We start from the raw sequence: 21,580 nt of genomic DNA, 5'->3' as shown, positions 1-21,580 counted from the left end.
GGCGGGCGGTACATTTCTGGGGATTGTTGGATTCTTTTTGTGGTGTCCAGATGGTACAGACTTTCGATCCCCTCATCTCCTCCTTTTCCCAAAATCGCCTACCCATCAAGAAACATGAAATTGGTGGTTGCAACACCTTTTAAAGTTGTTGCCAGCTTCCATTCTGGCAGTTGTGTTTGCCTGCCTCAAAATGAGGCACTTACAGTTACACCTTGCAGCCTGTTGGGATCAGGAGGTGCAGAAACAATCTGCGAGAATCTCAATTCAGAGCTGAAGTTGGACGTACTAACCAGAGCAAATTGCAAGGAGGAGTCTCCTTTCAGATTTGCCTCAGACTCATGTGATAGCTTTGGACTCATCCCTTACGTGCTAGGGGCAACCTTCGGTTAGCTTCAGTCACATGCTCTCTGGTCTCTGAAGGAAAGCAAGTTTCATATAAATCTCCTGGAACTTCTTGCAATTTTCAAGGCATTGAAATCCTCTCTCCCTGTCATTCAAAATTCCTCCATCCTCATAAGAACAAACAGTAGGACACCAATGTTCTATATCAACAAGAAGAGGGGGACATGATCTCCTCCATGCAGGTTGGTGATTCAAATCTGGGAGTGGGCAATTGAACACCAAATATCTCTACAGGCAATCCACTTGGCGAGCGATCTCAACATGAGAGCGGACAAGCTCAGTCATTTATCTCACTACAATCACGAGTAGGAAAAAAGAATCTCATTAGTGACCGAGATATTTCAGATAATGGAATTCCCACTCGCAAATCTGTTTGCAATGATTCACAATAACAAATGCTAGCCTTTTGCATCGTTACTGGGACAAGGCCTGGATTCCGTGCGAGATGCTCTCCAGATCTCATTGAACCACGAATCCTTGTATGCTCGTCCCCCTCTTCTGCTCATTCCAAGAGCACTGGCCAAGCTCTGCAACTCAGTCCACTGTGCATTGATCCTGGTGGTTCTGAACTGGCCCACACGAATATGGTACTCAGATCTTCTGAGACTGAGTCTCTCAGGGCCTCTCCAGTTTCCAGTTTCTCACAACTTGCTCAGCCAACAGAGGGGTCAGGTGAAATAGTTTACAGAAACCTAGCCAGTATTAGAGTAAATGGCCTTGTTTCTGTTACTGGATGTTTGAGCATTCAGTCTGTAGACCAACGCCAGACTCCTCTAGACAACATTTTATCCTTTTTGTCTTATATCACCACCTCGGGCATCAAGGTAAAATCTTGCAGGTCATATTTTAGGAGCTTACCTGGGTAGCAACTATAGCACGCTGGATTGTTTTGTGCATCATGGAATCTTACAAACTGCAAAACAAAACCGTGCCCAAGGATTGCATGTTCATGCCGTCGCCTACCAACAAAATGTTCCTTGGCACATTGGACCTCATCATGAGTTTGGCTTGAGCCCTTAAATGCGGCGGTAACGGTGTTACCGGCGCATTTAAGGGTTGGCCAAATCACAAGTTGGGCGGAAAATGGCATTTTTACCTCCAGATGTTTGCAGGAGGTAAAAATTTCAATTTTCGGGCTTTTTCAGCCGTTTTCAGCGCTATTACTGACGGCCTTAATAGTGCTCACTAGACGCATTGGGTCCTTTGGACCCAATGGGTATTTACGCCCCGCTTGCAACATGTGATCCAACACAAATTGCGTTGGACCGGGTTACAGTAGCGCTATTACCGTTGGCCGTACCTGCGCCCTGCAAACACGTATGTCAAACCTCAATAATTCAGGATGACAATGCTGCAGGAGGTCATCCCACTATTGAAAATAGGGGATAACATAGCAACATTGGACATGAAAGATGCCTACTTTCATATTTCAATTTTGCTAGTGCAACAACAATAACTCAGATTCAAATTGGGAAATGAGCACTACCAATTGAAGGAGCTAGCATTCCTCATTGCGTCAGCCCCAAAGGTATTCACAAAGATCGTAGAAGTGGTGGCTGCCCACTTGAGCCGGCAGTCCATTCCAGTGTACCGTTACATAGATGACTGTCTAATTACCGAGAACTCTCCCCAAAGGTGCATTCAAAACATGCAACAAACTATCAAGCTGCTGTTCCAATTGGGCTTCTCCATAAAATGAAAAGAAGTCAAGTCTAGTGCCCAGCCAAGTAAAGCAATTTCTGGAGGCACTAATCAAAACAGACGGCGGACTAGTCTACCCCTCTGAATAGAGGGTCCAAACATGATGTTTCAAACACCTTGGTATGTAGCCGATCGTCATGTGATGGTACGAAAGGTATTGCGCCTGCTGGGTTTGATGGCTTCCTGCATCTACCTAGTGCCTCACGCCAGGCTGCGCATGCATCCAGTGCAAGAGTGGCTAGCGAACCAATGGTTGCAATCAAGCTGGTTGTGGGACAATCTAGTGGTAGTTTCACAATTTCTGGTTCAATCACTACTGTGGTGGAACAGAGACAATATGCTAAGGGACCAGCCTTTCCACACAACAGCGATCGAGGCCATTCTCACAACAGATGCATCGCTGACTGGGTGGGGCTCTCACTTCCTACATCACACTGCTCGCAGACTGTGGAAATAGGTGCTACCCAAGAAGCACATCAACCTTCTGGAACTATTAGCGATTTTAAAGGCACTTGAAGCATTCAAGACTCAGCTAGCGCACAAGACAGTCCTAGTCCTTACGGACAGTACCACGTCTATGTTTTATGTAAACAAACGGGGGTACTCATACTCCAGGGCTGTCCCTGAGGGCTAGCCCAGAACATCTGGCAGTGGGCACTGCATCACAACATGTACCTAGTGCACAACATGTTCCACGGGAACTCAATTCTCTGGCAGACATACTAAGCAGGAGTACAATGCTACCCTCGGAGCACAAATGGCAACTGAACATAAATGTGCTAAGCAATATCTTCTCAAACTGGGGGTTCCCAGCGATAGACCTTTTCACAACCCTGGAAAACGCGCAATGCCAAGATTACACATCCAGGTTTCCCCAGAAAGGATCCAAGGGGAACGCAGTTCTGATGAACTGGTCAAGGAAATATCATATGCTTCTCAACCTCCCCCCGACACCTCTGCTCAGCAAAATAGTCAACAAGCTACAACGGAACAAGTAACACTAATCCTAATAGCTCCAATGTGGGCCCGCCAGACCTGGTTCACACACTTACAAATGATGTCCCTGTGTCCTTCCATGAGACTACCCTGCACGGAGAACCTGCTGACCCAGGATCAAGGAACAACGCTGCACCGAGCCCTCAGAAGCTGAACTTAGCCCAGACCAAAGGTGCATGGAAATACTCAAGGAGGCACTCAAGCCTAACACAAAGCACTGCTATTTTATCAAATGTATACGCTTTGTGTTATGGTGCAGAACACGGTCTCTGAATCCACCCGACTGTTCACCCACTAACATAGTCAACTACCTGCTCAACCTACTTGACTCAGGATTATCCTTTAACTCACTCAAAGTACACCTAGCGGCTCTCTCCGCTTACACTTCGTCTCAAAACAAAATTTCATAGTGGAAGGTGCCCGTAGTAAAGGCTTTCATGGAGGGCATCAAAAAACTGTACCCTCCTATCTCTAATCCTACTCCTGGCTGGGACCTCAATTTCGTACTCGCAAGGCTCATGGTTGCCCCCTTTGAGCCCATGCACAAAGTCAGCCTTAAACACCTTACATACAAAACGGCCTTACTAATAGCCGTTACTTCGATCAAAAGAGTTAGTGAACTACAAGCACTGTCTGTACAAGACCCCTTCATAGTTATACACAAGGACAAGGTGGTGCTACGCACACATCACGCTTCTCACCCAAATTCATATCAAAATTCCATGTCAACCAAAGTATAGAACTGCCTGCGTTTTTCCAAAACCCATCAAACCCAACAGAAAGAAGTGTACATACACTGGACGTGCGCAGAACTGTCATGTTCTACCTTCAAAAGACAAAGTCGATCAGAAGGACAGATTGTTTCTTTGTATCTATAGCCACTGGAAGAGAATTGGACCCTATCTCTAAGGCAGCGATTTCTAAATGGATTGTCAACTGCATCCAACTCTGTTACTCTCTTGCCAGGAGAACATTGCCCTTTAAACCCAGAGCACAATCAACTCGAGGGACTGAGTTAGCCTTCATATCAACCATGCCTTTAGACGCCATTTGCAAGGCTGCCACTTCGAGTTCAGTACACACCTTCACCCAACATTACTGTCTGGACACACATTCTAGGGGTGATACACAGGTGGGACAAGCGGTGCTGAAACATCTCTTTACAGCATTACCTTCTAATAAACCACCTCTGCCTACTAGTACTGCTCACTAATCTATGCAAAGCATGTGATTCTAAGCAGATCCACAAGTCTCAGAAGGGAAATATTACTCACCGTAATAGTATTTCTGATGCTTGTATCTGCTTAAATTCACATGCGCCCGCCCTTCGTCCCCTCTTGGAGTAGAAAGTGCCGGGGGGAAAAATAGATCTTTCACACCTCTACTTACACTTCACGCTTACAATTTACAATCCCTCTTGTCAGAAACAAATAGTCGGAGGGACCTCGACGCTTGAGCGATCATGGGTACAGGATACATCACACTAGGGATCGTTTTACAGTCACGCCCTGCCGACGTCCCTTTTCGAACTTCGAAAACTCTATGTGCAATACTCTGCAACTTCCACTAGATGTCAGCCTATGCAAAGCATGTGAATCTACACAGATACAAGCATCAGAAATACGACTGGCTAATGGAGAGTTCACATTTTCAGGCCTGCATGATATCATATGTGCCCCTTATGGCTCTAAAATGGTAAAATAAACACAAAATTGAATAAATAAAACCTTTTTCTGACCCCGGATCAAACTCCGAAATCTTTTACCCCTCTATGGAAAGTACCTCTTCCACTGTAGGTACACACTAAGCTTTCCTGGCCTTCCTCCCTTTCCCAAATGCAGCTCTCTTCTGGACTTTTGAAGCAGTGAACAATGTTCACAACTATATACTACCCTACAAGGCCCAATTAATGCTCTTGTGAATTCTGCATTGTACTTATGTCCATTTTTTTTTTATTTGAAATATATCAATGCATTTAAAATGTGTTTTCATATTGAGTTATCCAATCAAATTGCCCCTGCTCATTTGATGAAACCGTACAGCAACAGAACAATGGCTAAGAATTCTACTTGCCCACCATAAAATGGCCAGAACTTGCAATTCTGGCGCACTGTTCTGAAAGCAAGAAATGATAACATGATACAGTACTTTCCATGGGGTGGCTAGAGCTGGGAGGATAGCTCAGGGGCAACACCCCTATCATGGAAACAAGACAGAGCTGAGCAGCATGGGTTCAATACCCAGGTGTTACTCACCACTGCGAAATATGCCGAAGTTGCAGAGAAGTGACCTTGGAGATGATGGTACAAGAATCGATATTCAGTCTTCCATCCCAGCTCCCCTGAGTACAAGACTCAGGCTTCCTCAAAGAGGGGCTCTTTTCCACAATGCACCTCTCTGCTGGAGGTGTCAATTGAATAAAAGAGCGGGGAGAACACACACCACCAATACCAATGCTGCAAAGGAATACAAAGATATTAGACAGTGTTGAGGTTAATGCAAATGGTTAGAACAGTTGAATTAAATGGGCAACTACCTAGATAGATATTGAAGTGGAGCTTCCCCGGGGTGGATCTACAAGGAACGACACAACATGAGTGGAAATGGTCTAATTCAATATCGGTCCCAACTATATATAGAATAGATAACAACTAACCTGAATAAAGATATATGGAGGAAAGGAATCCAGGAAACAGATGACAACGACAGGAGAAAATAACAAACAGGGATGTTAGTATAGGGAGGTAGCCCCGGACGGCACCAGGGTCGCACTAGTACCGGGTTGGTGCAGTATCAGGAAAGCGTTTATATGCACTTAAGGAATCTCCCAGGAAAGTCACTCAATGTCCCAGAATCCAACAGAAGACAAATATCCAAGCAAGTCGTGTAGATAAACAGTAGCAGAGATGGGGAATAGCCAAAGTACCTTAGCACACATGTATCCCGAGTAGCTGTAGAAAAGATCCGGATAATAGACAGCAATTTGGTTCCGAGTGCAGAAGCGGTAACCAGGAATGAAGTACCGCAGGAGACCAAAGGGAGCCGGATCCAGTAACGTTCCAAGTCAAACAACCAGACGAACACGACAGGAATGAAGAAAGAGACAAGGCAGTCCAGTAGTCAGGCAAAGGTCAAAACCAGGACTTCAAATGAGGAATCGTGTAGGAGGAAACGGACGAAACCGCGTGTAGCTTGTAACGCTAATTAGCAGCAGCGAGCCCCTTGGAAGACGGTGGCTTTATAGTCATAAGAGGGGTGTGTCTTGCCGTACGTCTTCCACGTACAAGATGTGTCAGCTGACCCAGAGTGCGTCGAAGTTTGTACAGACGCCATGGTAGCCTGTATCTGGGCCATAGAGGAGCTTGTAAAGATGTCGTACTCTGCAAGGAGGACCGCGGGGAAGCCTGAAGTGTAACACCAGACCGCTGCTTAGATTCTGGAGTTGTGCATGAAGTAATAACTTGGAAGATTCCTGTTTTTGCTTTCATTGTCTTCTGCCAGACACGGCTCTTTCCTTGGCCTGCTGCTGCTTTCGAATTTCAGAAGGAAGCATTTTCTTGTGTTGCTCATTTTTATTGCGCTTAATGTTGGACAGTTTCTAAGCCCTTCACTTTTTTCCCCAAGATGGGAGTTTGCCCTTGAGCTATCTTCTCAGGCAGCATTTGATGAGCAGGATAGCTCATTGAATACAACTTTTGCCATTAAGATCTGTGTCTAAACCTGGCCAGGGGAATCAGCCCTTCATCCTCCGGAAGGTGATGCAATTGGCGCCACATGGCTAGTACAGTACTATACAGGACTGAAACATCCGTGGTAGCAAATGCATACATTAACTTCTCTTGAACTTCCTTTATTTAGAAAAATTCCATCAAAGCATATTACAAATATATTATAAACAGTCCATCAATAAATTTAAATATACAAAACAGTAAAAAAAAAAATTATTTGAAATATGGTCGGATCTCTTCTAATCCAAACTAGTCCATTTAAATAGTGCTATACAAGATAGTATTTTAACCTACTCCTAAAACCTTTAGTATAAAAGTATTATTATATGGCGTTAAGCCCCCGTACTAAGGGCTGGAACGGGGGTTAACGGCCCGGCAGGCAAAGTTATTGGTTTGAGCGAAGCGAGGGCGGATAACGAGGGCTCCGGGCTGTTAACCCCGTTCCAGCCCTTCCAATCGGGACTTAAGGCTATTATTACCCTGGGTTGCCAAAGCGGTAACCTGGGGTGCTAAAAAAAAGGATATTCCTTCATTTGATGGGAAGCTGCAATCGTCCTGTTGAATGAAGGAAAATCCTTTACAAAGATGCTTGCCATGGAAAAGGGAAGGCGGGGCTCCGTACGGAGCCCCTCTTCCCTTTCCATGGCAGCCAGAAGGAGCCAGGAAGAAAGAGCCGCTGTGGCGGCGAGTGCCGCTGCAGCCGAAATAATGTGAGTGGGGGTGGGAAAGGATTATTTTTTTAAAACAGCGAGGAGGGTGAGGGGAAGATGGCGGCGGGCGTTAGACTGGCTGGAAGGTGGGCTTGCATCAGCGGTTCAAACTTGCGTTCCTAGCCACCTGATTGGCTGGCTTCCCCCGCCTGGGTGCTAATAATCATTATTAAAACTATTGCATAAAATCATTCCCAACCATTTTAGACTATAGCTGCAAAATAAACAGTGCAATATGTTTCTTGCATTGGTGTTTATGTTGTGGCCATTTCTACTGATAGGCCTTCCCAAGAGTAATAGAATGTGTTCCGCGGATCATAGACAAATGTTTGGACACATTTGGAATTGTGTTGAATAGTGGCATACAAAGATCAGGATGATGTGAATTTCATTTAAATTAGGTCCGTCAAGTTAAGCCTTCACAAATCTATGTCATTTAATGATAACTCGAAACCCAAGCCAATTCTATTGGGGTCTTCGGGCACAATCAAAAACAGATGTTGCTGGTACTGCATCGCCCCTTTAAGTCGTTTCTACTTCGTGGCCAAACACTTGTTCATTTTAGATTTGTTCGAATGTCTATGGCTGCTGGCCCGACTGGCCTAATTAGCCCTGATATCATTGGCCATAGTCATGCAGCAAGAGGCCACACGCAACTGTTTAAAACCCCATCATTATTTGTGTAATAACAGCAAGAGCTATAATAGTAATAATATAAATAGTACTAGCACAAAGGTTTAGTGGAGCAGTGGTTTCCTTTCCCTGCTGAAATATTTCGAAAACATGTATGTTCAACGTCTAATAATCGGGATCGGACTGGGGCATAAAATTGTCTCAGGCGCCAATCAAAAAGTGGCCCACCGTTGCAAATGGCAATTAGTACCCATGCGCATTTTAAAGAATATTTATTCAGTAACAATGATCAAAACTACTAGCCACATGGTGAAGTAACTCATCAAACTGGCCCACATTGGCCAAAAAAAAGTGGCCTACTTTGACCAAAAAAACTGGCCCACACGAGCATTTTGTGTTGTGGGTTCGGTCATTGCCCTACAGGCCAGTCCGAGCCGGCAAATAATAGGAAAATGCAGAAAGGGCAGGCATTCATCTTCACAACTCTCATAGTATCTCTGGCCATTGTAAGGCCGTATTACATGTTCCGTGTCAACTCAAAATGTGGTGCAAAGGTGACAACTTTGTGGGGTTTCATCATATGTGCACAAACCACTCCCAGTAGTATTACCGAAGGGGGTGGATGCAGGCTTCTACAGGGGCTATTTAGTTTCTGGGTTTCTGGTGCATGCTTTGCAAGTGATCCCACTCGCTCACCTAAGTACATTCCCAAACATTTCACCCGGAGACATACAAGTGCTGTCTCAGAATTCCCTGGAAGATAACAAGCGCAACTGTCCAAGCGCTTTCTATGGATTAACAAATCGTAAATTATTGGGCGCACGCAATGAGTGTTGTAGTCTTTAATACATTAGTATGTATTATGTGGTAGGTATGTTCCATGTAGAAGTATGCAATTTGTACTCCAATATCGTGGTACAAATTTGAACGATTCCACCAATACATACACTGGCAAGGAGAAATGCAATTTCTTTATTAATAGAGATGTTCTTCCATGTTGTTTTCTATTTTCCTTACTAATCGCATAAACCCGTTTCTTTCTCCGTGCATGACCAGCAAACTAAACATGTGTTGCAAGTTGTGACTGAGAACCTTTCCTGGTGGGCTGTGCATTGACTTGTGTGGAAGCGCTTACCCCTGCTGCGACTCATTGTATATGCGCACCCACATTGCTACTTTCTGACAGAGTGGTTAATGTTCCCCCAAGTTTAGTTCTAAACGTATCCTCCATTAATCTGGTGTGTTTGTATCAGTTGTTCTTGTGACGTCCACGTCAAGGGCTTGTAGAGTTTCAATACTTTACTCAGGTTCTGTTTTATCTATAGCAACATCAAAGTGCATTGCCTGTGAAATGTCCCGTATAATTATCTAAATCAGTCGTCACTGGCCTGGATTGCCATAATGTGGGTACTCTGGTAAAAAAAAGCTGTGACATCAATGTGCTTCCTTCCTTTGTAGTCAGGGACTTACTGGCATGTCTGGTTATGAGTCACCTCCTTACACAGCAGCAGACTCTCACTCTTGTGCTTTGTGTCTTCTTCAGGGCGTGTTGGAGAGCTTTCTGGGAACAGCGGTCTCTGGAGCAGTCTTCTGCCTTTTCGGGGGGCAGCCACTTACCATTCTGAGCAGTACGGGCCCAGTGCTGGTCTTTGAGCGGCTCCTCTTTAATTTCAGCAAGTAAGTCAACAAGGGCGGTCCAAGTAAAAGTATATGACAGCACCAGAGGTTGTGATGAGGATAAGGGCAGAGGAAAGCCTGCTCGCCACACGATCGGCCCCTTAGCAAGCGATACATTCAAAGTTGGCAGCCAATGCAAAAGACTTGCCCATTGAAGTGCCATCACAAGGCATTATGGATACTCGCTTGCAATTGTACAACCAAACACACAGAGGGGGCCATTCTCCTGCCCGTGGATTCCGTTGGAAAACCATGAAGAAGTCTTTCACCATTTTTTCACCTGCATATTCTGCTTGGTGTTTGGTCCTGCAGTGGTGTGTCTGCATGTCTGTTCATTTAACCCAGGCATGCGCACACAACTCAGTCGGGTCTGCATTCCGCAGATAGCATGTGACTCTGAGCACCCAGAGTACGGGTGGGCACTGTGTGCGCCACCTCAGACCTGGTGCAAAGCCCGGTAATGATCATGTTTGAGGCCATGTTGAACCTTATGAATGGCCATTACAGTGCATTGCTGTGTGGGGGTTACACCCACGATGATAGCAGCTGGTACAAAACAGGGCATTTGTCATGGATTCGCCCGCAGTTATGGCTCCTTCGGAGGGTTTTCATCTGCATGAAAACAATGCCTGATCCCGCACTGTGCAGATCCCGAGAAGAATCACCAGAAAGAAAATAAACCCCAGATTTAGAAGTGGGGGGGGGGATATTCCCTGGCAGGCTGTGCCTAGCAAGAAGATTGAGTCTTGAGTGTTTCCATCAAACCTCTTTTGAGAGGATTTCCTCCTGAAGTAGAACTACTTTACAGAAAGCTTTATAGCAACAGTGCAACGTAGCTTACTTGTCACGCAAGTTAAACCATCAACGGCATGTTTTGCCTTGTTTTTAATCTCATGTGTATGGTTCAGATATTGCAGAGCCCTGCCAGGCCCTCAAGTCAAATAGGACCAAGAACATTATACTTATGAAACCAGGACCCCTAACCTTGGAAATGTCCCTGGCCCCTGCATATCTCCCCACTGACACCTGCAATTGCTTTACAGGGACAACGAGTTTGACTATTTGGAGTTCCGCCTCTGGATTGGCCTGTGGTCTGCCTTCCAGTGTCTTATTCTGGTTGCCACAGATGCCAGCTTCCTGGTGAAATACTTTACCCGCTTCACGGAAGAAGGCTTCTCGTCCCTGATCAGCTTCATCTTCATTTACGATGCTTTCAAGAAGATGATCAAGTTGGCAGACTATTACCCAATCAATTCACATTTCAAGGTGGACTACATCACCCAGTACAGCTGTGCCTGCTTCCCCCCGGAGCCAGGTAAGGGTGTGCTGCATTGGTGGGCTATGCACTAACTCACCCCTCCCTTCCAGATCCATGTGAATTCCAGTATCATCACATGACGCCTCTGCTGTCTACTGCTCCCCACGGTCCATGTACTAACACTAATGATCTACTTTAGTCGCTCCACTTCCTATTTCGCAACTGTATTGCAGAGCGATGTCCTCACTTTCTGTCCCCTGGGTGCCTCTAATAGCCGAAGGACAAGGGCAGCGTCAAAACATGCACATATAGGACTGATGTGTTCCCCTGCAATCACCTGGACTCTTTACACTTTCAACATCAGTCGACGTACAATTGGGGACATTTGCTCGAAATAACCTATAACCACCTACCCGAGCAAATGTGCGGTTCATGAATGTACATGCAGCTCATTCCTGAGACTCAGAGAAAGTTACAGAGGAAGTGAGGTGACGAGAAAGAGGTAGGAGGAGGGTCTCTTGGTCATATGCTAAAGCTAACACTGCACTGCTTCCCATGACGGGCTCTACCTTGCCGCACTGGGCACATTCAGACAGGGATGTCTATTCACCAAAATGCCAGGGGTAGCACAAGTGACATCACACACCGGATGACATCACAGGAAGTGAGGAAGTGATTTTATACGACCAGTGGCCCTGATGAAATCACATGACACAACACCACAGTTAACCCTAATGTCATCACCTGGAGTAACCGATGAGTGTAAAAACGTACATAAGCTTACATTTCATAAAATAGCAAACCAGTACTAAATCAGACATAAGACCTTTGTAGATACCAACCACATTTTAACTGGGTGCTGCCTTGATATGGCATTAAGGGGGTCATGGTATGACAGGGTTAGACCCAATGGAACCAAAATAGTCCAGCGCCACTAACATGCATATGCCTCTATAGCCTCACATGGCAATTTAATGTGTTTTCTAACCATTGATTGACTTACATGTCAAGTATAGATTTCACCAGAAACCAACTAATCAACCCCACTTCTCGTTTCCACACTTCCACAAACTCTCACATACTACACAAGCCCATAGGGCTAGTGAAACAACCCACCAAAGCACACAAACGGCACACCCCTCTCGAATCATGCTGCAAACCTAATATGCTGACAACAAACAACTCAGATACTGGACCCTACCCTTACGGACACAAGAAGCCCAGTTCACATGAAGCACATTGAGAAAGCTCACAGGCGTCAGTTTATCCTGGTTCTACATGCATCAACAGATGAGCAAAAACTCTATTCTAGCCTTCTCTCCCTCAATAACCAACCAGACCCTCTTTTCTTACATAGCCAGATGAGCGCCTAGAGAACATGCAGGTGACAGTGGTGCAGGGTATAAATCAACATAACATACCATGTAGTAATCATATGCCAAGTAAAGCCTCACCTTCCCAGGTGCTGCCATAATACAGTATGACAAATGTAGTCTTTGTTTTAGGCTACTCTCCTCTTATGTCTATTATAGCGTTACAACCTAGGCAGAGTCCAAATGTATTAGCAACAGCTTTACATACAGTGGCTTCTGTCATATACCAACTGCATCCTCAAATGTCTATCAATTCCACTCAGTCAGTTAATGCTTCAAACACCTGGTATAGTCACCACATGTTAGAGAGAGCCTCAATGTATGATTGCTGCCATGATATGTTAAGTGCAGTCTCGAGTGCCCCGCTAATGCCATTCAATGTTATATGCATGGTATTCTTATGGACTGAATAAGGTACCATATATGCAGCCTTATTTGTAATTGATGCCATCATTTGCCAAGTTCAGCTTCAAATGATCCATAAACACCACATAGTTCCTCGTATGAATGATATCTTTACCATAGGTGATGTGTAGCCTCAAATGCCACAGGAAATGACTATAAAAAGCGGTTTATAGTGATTTTTTCGACAGTCAAAAGTTTCTACATAAAAGCATTGGAAAAAAAGTTTAGAATGCATTTTTTTTTAATGGGGGGTTCAAAATGTTTTTTTCTCGAAACTTTGTATTATAAACTTTTTAACTTACTTTTGTATGCAGAAACTATTTTTTCAAAACTATAACTGGATACCTAAAAATCCTCTTGCAAATGATATGTCAGTGCATGTAATGTGCAGCCTCATGCCCAGTGGCTGCCGTCCTATGCCAATGATACTCCACTTAGTTCCTCGTAGACATTGCATCTTTACCATCAGGGGTATGCAGCCTCTGACAAATCGGTTGTTTGGCCTATGACTTCCAGGATCCCGCAGAATTGGCTATTTTTGTATAAACTTGATGGGAGATGTTGTCCAAAACATCAGGCGAGATAAAGGTGGAATTAAGAAAGTTTGCACAACATTAACAAAGTTTGCAAAAATCTATCATTATATATCTCTCTGTGTATTTTTTAAATATTTTTTTATTACAATGCATTCAAAACCAAGTCTCACTCAGCTTCAGACATCCCATTATAAAATCATATTCACACTTATCTCAAGGAAGCAAAGAAACCCTGTTTAAAGCGACACCAATTTAAGAATTTGACATCGTTCTGAGGTTATTCCTGAATTTATTGAAGCTTACATTTTTAATAATCCATTATTTTTCAGCTGTTGCCCGCCAATCTCAATATTTATTTGTCGACCTCAGAAGGATGAAAGGTTGAATATACCTTGTTAGGATTCAAACCTGTTACTTGATGAACACAGATAGTGCTCAGTAGTGAGCACTTAACACACTGAGCTATCTTACCAGCTATTTCTCCTTAAATGTACATACAGCATTAAATGTATAGTTACGTGCTCAGAAGCAGGAGCAATGTGTTATGGCCCACTAGTAAACCTGATAATAGTATTGTTATATTTTGTTGTAAAAAGGACTGGAGGGGACAAGAGAGGGGGGTGGGTAGATGTCCTAACCATTTTTATTTTAAGGCTCAATTGTTTAAGCAACATAATGTGTCACAATTGAATAGCTCAGCGAGTTCAAAGTTCAACTCTGACATGTCTCAGCATGTACTTTCCAAGTTCATATTTCAGCAGGGCTGAATCACCCTTTCATCCTTCTGAGGTCAATAAATTAAGAACTATTACACTGCATAGTAATAACACCTATTTTTAAGGAGTCAGGAGTCAGACATAAAGCGATATACATAAAAGTATGATATAATACCAACTATCTTATCTGGATACAGGGAAATCTAGGCCATAGTAACATCAAATTCTGCAGCATTATTGCACAACACTGGAGGTCTCAAACATCAAACAATCAAGATGACTCTAAATGTGGAATGCAGTCTGCCTAACCTATATTTCTGAAATTAAAAAGGGTTCCAAGTTCCTGTATTATTTTCGTTTGGACACTGCCGCTGCAATCCTTCACTAAGGGTGACAGAGGCACTGCCAAAGGTTGGATGGGAGTCACCAGGAGTCACCGATGCAACCCCTGACAACCTTCAAATGACATCCATGCATTTAGAGAAGAGTCAGTAAAGTGCAAACCAGGGTCACCAATCACAAATCATTAATGTACATATAGAAGAAGCTGCGAAGACTGCTTCAAAGCCACAGAAACAGTCAGTGAAGAAGCAGCAAAGCGTAACTCGACGCTCTTCGCTAGAGGAGGAGACCAAGGAGTGAGGATCCAATAGGGACAGAGAGAAGAAAGAGGAAAAGAGGGTGAGGAAAAAAGAAGGATGAGGATGAAAAGTTCCTGGAGCGTAGGAATACAGATGCAGGGAGGGGAGGGGTGAAAGGGGAAGAGAGAGTATGAAAATGGAGGAATTTGGCTGCGTATATGTGGGTGTGAGAGAGAAAGAGATAGTTTAGAAAGAAAGGGCTGCTGAGGCATTGCATCAGCTTATCACGTGGCCTATCTACCTACTGCAAGAGTAGGCTGGGGTGAAGGAGGGAGGTGTAAGATTCTCACATTCATGGAATGAATTCAAAGTAAAAGGTACAATAATAATCTACGGTGCGTTGCATACCACGTGTGTCTCCCCACAACCTGCAGAGAAAAGATCCTCATTTTGTCTTCATCAGACGTCAGTTTTTTTTTTAACTTAGATCCCACTTGATTCAACAATGTGGTAAGATATTTGCTCATTTTCACAGTACATACCTGTGTAAAGATGTATGTGTGTATTCCTGAATGTATGGGATTTACTGAAGCGCAAACCAAGCTACGGAGCAAGAGAGGGCTGTGGGGAAGAACTTGCTGAATGCCAGGCGCTGCACATGTAACCAGTGAATTGTTCTCGAGCAAAGACAATACATCTGCAAAGTCCACCTTTCACAGAACTGGGTTAAAGCCCCAGACAGCCCTTGGCCCCGACAGAAGCTAGCAAGCAATGAGGAACCTTTCTTTTCGGGGGTCAAAGCGTACATTATTCAGTCTGCTCCAATATCTAAGTCCATTTGTAGAAACACATAGACTTAAAAGAATAACACTGCAAGTATGTATTCAAACTATGTAATTATTCCTTTCAAAATTAACCTAAATCTGCAAGTGCTTCTAATGCAAAAAAAAATGTTTTGTAGATCTTCGGGGGTTTCAATAAAACACTTTTGGGATGGCATTGGGATGGCATTCCTGATTCACAAAGGATTGCCCTTTGGGGTGTACTCTTTCTGCAGCATCTTCTCCTCTGCCGTTTGGGGCCTATTGCAGACACAGACAATGTGTAAAAGAAGAAATGGGTCTTTTAAGCTTCCCACCTGCTTTACATTTCCAGAATGGACCCTTTGAGGAATTGACGCCTGGCAAGTGTGCAAAGCCATGGCTTTTTTGATATTTATTAGTACATAAAATGACGCAGGTGAGTCCTTCTCGAAAGGGGTATTCTGCTAACCAGATCCCCTGTTGTTGCAACTTCATGCCAAAATCATAGTGTACTTGTGCCGTGCTGCCTCAGTTACCTGATCTGCAGCACCCACTCTGCTCGTGGAAGGTCACAAGATGCCCACTTGACTGCTGCAGCGACAGCAAAGTCACTGCAGCACAGGGGCGACATTTAAGATATGCCCCCTGTATCCAAACTACAATGATCATGAGACCCTATGATGGTGGCAGGTGGCTTTCTAAGAATAAGCTATGCCTGAGTTTAGGCATAGTGCATGGAGCTACTTGTGATCATGGCCGCCACATCCTAATTATCATCGCACATGTGTCAGCGCCTGTGAGTCCGCTCTGTTGTGGAAGGGAATGTGTATTGGGGCCCGACATGTAGATACTGCTACACAGCAGGACAGAAATTCAGAGGACCCTGCCTCTCTTTGATTCTCTTTGTGAGGGCCGGTAACACCCTCTCCCAGAATCAGCTGCAGAGCAGACAGCTGTCCTGGACCCAGGTATCAAAGGAACACACCCATTCAGGAGGAGGAGCCTCATTTCAGGGAGATGCTGCATGTCTAAAAGTCTTTGTTGCCAGTAGAAGGGAAGGAGGTGAAAGTAGGATAGGCAGGAGTGCTGTGAACACTGGAAGAAGCCTTCGACCATCTTGTTTCTCACTGTCACTCTTTCCCTTTGCTGTCTCCTCCACTTCCTCTGCAGCAAAGCACTTTGTGTGTGACATCAACAGGGCATAGTCCATTCCAGCCAGGAGCAGGGATTGATCCCCTAAATTAGGCTAGCATTAGACCAATCACCTGAAGACCTGTGCCTTTAACAGAAGGGGTCTGCACCCCGTGGTGTAGAAGGCGACGTCCAAGACAGAAGGATGATCTGTCCCCTAAACACTCTCAGGGCACATCGGGAGTTGCCAGTGCTGTGGACCAGGACCAGCCATTCTGCAACAAATCTCCTAAGCTGAGAGAGCAGACCCTGAATGGAAGCATCCTGTCCTCGAGTCCTTTGCAAAGGCCTCTTGCAACCAGAGGGCCAGATCAACTGAAGCTCCCTGTTCTACCGCGCCAAACCAGTCTCTCTGTGTTCCTCGCATCTTGATCCATAGGGACAGCACTGGTGTCTGCGCTTCTCCAACCAGCCATACTATTTGCTTGCATTTAAAGCTGCTCAACACTGCATTGTGTCCTAGTGAAGCACGTTATCTGGTAGGCCCGAAGCGACTGCTCAATGCCGGACCCCGAACCGAACCTTTGGAGAGTCACTCACCTATTCTAACAGGGGTTTCAACCACGGTTTGGCCCAGTTAGCCCATGTACTGCTGCCTCATCGATTGCACATCAGCGCACCCTCAATCACTTTGACGACCATTGCCCACTGACACGAACCGCTGGAGCGTCACTCGCCGACCCCTCCCAGCGGCTAAACTCTGACTCGGCCTGTCCAACTGCAAAGCGTTCTAGGGACCGTCCCGACTTGCATCTTTGAAGAGCTGCTGTTCTACCACACAGAGCTACCACATTTGCCCATACTTGATGCCCGCTTGCTGCCAGGGCCTCCACGACCCCATGTGCCCAAACTGAGCCTGATCAGCTTGCATCAACGTTTGATCCTGGGTCTGATATGTCAGCCCACAAAGATCTAAATCCAGGTACTGTTGCATTAAACTGCCCCCACAGGCCTCTTGGATCCTGGTTTGGACACGATTGCTCCTGTTTTCAGTACGATATCCTTTCTTTTCGTTATGTGTGCAGATGGTGTGTTTAATTAAAGTATATGTATGTTTATAGTAACTTGATTGGACATTTCTTTTATTTTGGACTGTGATACTGGGGAGGAAGGTTAGCTCAGGGGCAACGTGTTTGTCTTGGAAGCAAGGCAGCACGGCGCAACACAGGTATGAATCCCGATCCCATGCTTAGACACCACTTTCTGGTATTAAGTGTGTTATAAATGAACAATAAAATAAATAAATACATTAAATATTGGTTGGGTCACTAATGGTTCACCTTCACGCCCCTCTTGAGTATATAGCCTTGGCTCGGGCTATGTTAGCACAAAAAGCGATCTCTCCCTGTTTTACCTTTATAATTGTGTTGTGTTTTGGCTTGTAGGAGTGGGTGGACCCTTTTTACCCCTACTCAACCTTGTACTCCTGCAAGGTAGAATCCAATTCATCACAGGCCCATCACCTGTAATGCACACCTTTCAGCCAAATCACTCGAACTTCCTCCACGCCTCCAGCCACATGGGAACAAGGGGCCATACATATCTAAGAGTAGTGCATGCACAACACTCAAATGCAGCTGCTTTTACTTGGTAATCGTACTGCAGATGCTGCATACTATTGTATATCAGCCAAGACTAATACCCCCTAATCCACATGTAAATACACCATTAATTAATTGTTCTAATCACTATGGGCTGATTAATTAACCACCAGCAACATGCATTGTTCCATTAGATATATACGTAAGTTCCAGTAGCTATATGTCGTTTCTACAAGCCACACTTAACTAATAAAAACCCACATGTATTCCCCCATCGGCAGCATGTACTCTTTGAGCCGCCACTCGTGTGATCCCATCGGTCATCTGTTATGTCCAGATCTCCAGATAAGCTTTCGGAGTTGGCGGATTGGACTCCTTATTTCTTACATTTGCGAGTAAAATGATATTTTAGGGATTAAAAAAGTAACTCCCCTTTCAAATGGGAGTATTTTATAAGCAAGTAAAAATATGTTTTAAAGTGCAAAACAGAAATGTTTTTGTAATAAATATTTCATTGCAGCTAGATATTCCTGCTCATTAAAGGATACATGTTTGCCTACTCAGATCAGTCAGTAATAATAGCAGAGGTTCTTCCTGTGGCTCACATGTACTACTGCTCCAAACACTTGCATGTAGCTTTGTGTGGTACATCAGGGGGACATGCTCCTATATGTCTGAAGTCATTTCACTCCCTGTTTTTCTTTTAGGGAGTAAAGGTCACTGGTACATCCCTTACTCTTATCTGTCGGCCAGGTTATGTGCATTCAGCCGCACCTGCTTTTCCTTCCCCATTATGGATGTCCCCTCAACCGCACCTCTTTGCATCATCAGCCACACAAACTGCTCCGCAAACAATGTGCCTTATTCTATGCGTCTTACACGGTGTGTAAATGCCCCATCAGCAACGTGCATTGTCCGATCAATCTCCTTTGACACATGCTTTGCACCACCATGAATGCATACAGTCCAAGCAGCCACCTGGAATGCCCCATCACTTACTACATAAACTACTTGCGAGGTGTGGCTACGCCGTGTGATCGTGCCAGTGGCGCTGAGAGCACCAGAGACAAAATGGCAGCTCAAGAACAATAGGGAGAGAGAAGAATGCAGAGAGCTCCGCCTGGACCCCGCTCATTTCTGACACCACCAAAGGGATACTTTGGTTCATTGCCATTTGTCAGAATCACAAAGATGTCTCTCTTTCTTTCTCTCTCTTTTCATTTCTTCCCCTATTCCCATTTAGGGGTGCAGTGCTAGATACATGATTTCAGAGGCACTGGCAAATGGAAATGGTTGAGGACTGAAATTATTCTCTATCTTCACACCTCCCCAAAACTATGGTTTTGTTGGGAGCTGCGTACACGGGAGTAACCCTGTTCTCGATGCTAACGGGAGTTTCTCATAATTGCTGTGGGCCTAAACCTTTACAAACCCCCCACTTTTTCTCGTTAACCGCTCATTAATGGAGGTGCTTGCTGAGGCCAATGGGCAGTGTATACGCTGGGTTATCAACATGGCTGAACGGATTTACATTGATAGAAATGTACTGGATGTTTAAACGTTACGACTTGTATAATTGTGTATTTAATATCCAGCGGAGAGACGTATAACTAGCGTCTTCCCAATAATAGAGCTACTTACTTGGCTAGATATAATGAAGGTAGTGGGAGGTACTTAACATTAAACTACCAAGCTGGGGGGCGCAGAAGCAAAATAAAAGCATTCAGGTGGTACCTCCTGAGAATACAAACCAGTATACTGCCTAGACACAAGAAAATGGCTGCAGATTAATTTGCAGCAGAATAGTCGTGGTAAGGAAAGACAAGGTTTTTGGAATGCCTTTAAGAGAAGCATGATCCAGAATAAGCAGACAGAAGTACTAGGCCATTGGGAGCTGAAAATGGTGGTCCTTGCGCGCAGTGGGACCCTGATATCAGAATGTCATGGCATTGCCATTGATAACAGTGAGGGTCAGGCCCCAAACAGACAGACAGGTTATGCACAGAAAGGAGAGCCAGTGAGGGGGTAGGGTGCTTAGTGGGGAAGAATAGAATTTTAGAGGTCATGAAAGGTTGTTCAAACATTGGGGTATTAATAGAAGCGAGACAGGAAGAAGCAAGAGATCTGTCCCTCCAGGCCTGGAGTTGGACTACCCTGCAGTGTAGCCCATGGGGGTATACCTGGGCCCATGGGCTAAATGAATATGATTGGCAGTATAACATGCTTTTCCTTTGCCACAGATCTGCATGGAAACTACCTGCTGAGGAAAAATTCTGAATCAAGCCCTTGCTCCGCCCCATTGTCACCCCTTCAAATTTCCTCTCCAGGACAGCCCTTGCAAACCCCCACCTTGCACACTAAAGCTCTAGAAAAGTAAGGCCGAAAAGGGCCTGGTCATGTGCAGGGTGGAGGGGTGCTATTACCTATGCCCGTGACCCTCTGCCTCCACCAAATGACCGCAGCCGCTATGCAAGCAACACGGCTCCATAGGTGACGCAAGAGGCCATCACTGCCCCACAGAAAACAAACACTCAATGCATGGGATTAAAAGACCTTGGCCGCTGTTTTTAAAAACTCGACGTAGGAATATATTATGCAGGATACATGGGATAATGGGACCCCTTCCTTCGGACAAAGCATACCACTTTCATTTGCGCATTGGCTGTGACCACACCCGGCACATGAGCACACATACCATCTTGCTTACAATCAACTGTTCACATGGGGAGCAACCATACCCATCCATGGATACCTTCACCTGACACCCAGTGGGCAACCAAGGGGGTTGAGCCTGGGCTTTATGACCAGTAGGCCAACCATAAGCTCTGACCATCCCCCACCCACAACCTTGGCAGATAAATATAAGATTCCACACTTTAGTCTCCTTCCCTCCCCTAAACTTTGCGAAGGGTCCCATGATTGTCCGCCACAGTGGGGGGCGCCTACTGGCGGGCACACACTCCCCCATTGCAGGTACTGTGCTTAATCGGGCATACCTGGCCGAAGATTGTTTGCAGAAAAACATCAGTGCCCTCCTCAGATAAATTAACCCCATCATAATGAAAAGGTTTTTTGCACACTTCTGTGCCGCCAAGACAGTAAGTGCATAGGGGGGTGGGAGTACGGGAAATTAGTGATCTATGTGACCACTGCGACGCGCTGTAATGGAGGTCGACATATTTGTGGTCAACATTACGCGCGGCGCAGTGATCACATAGATCGACAAAAACCCATGCCTGGTGTTCAGCAAATGAGGGCCACGAGTCCATTTTGATAACTCAATGTTCAAATTAACCCCCTAAGTTCGGAGAGTGTCTGTGTTCGTCCAG

The 21,580-nt window shown here is 45.0% G+C and overlaps 1 protein-coding gene across 7 annotated transcripts in view; it reads left to right on the top strand.

The window, feature by feature from the left end:
* SLC4A4 (solute carrier family 4 member 4) overlaps positions 1–21,580 on the top strand; it is a 1,258,962-nt gene that overhangs the window by 979,521 nt on the left and 257,861 nt on the right. For all 7 annotated transcript variants that reach the window (XM_069626273.1, XM_069626270.1, XM_069626272.1 and 4 more), the window contains 2 exons: positions 9,714–9,847; positions 10,891–11,162. In XM_069626273.1, coding sequence (XP_069482374.1) covers positions 9,714–9,847; positions 10,891–11,162 — 406 coding nt within the window. The remainder of the gene's footprint in view (positions 1–9,713; positions 9,848–10,890; positions 11,163–21,580) is intronic.

Source organism: Ambystoma mexicanum, chromosome 6p (assembly GCF_040938575.1).
Source record: "Ambystoma mexicanum isolate Mex_15411 chromosome 6p, UKY_AmexF1_1, whole genome shotgun sequence".
NCBI lineage: Eukaryota > Metazoa > Chordata > Amphibia > Caudata > Ambystomatidae > Ambystoma > Ambystoma mexicanum.
Note: the sequence above shows the minus strand (reverse complement) of the source record. Positions and strands in the feature narration are given on the sequence as shown.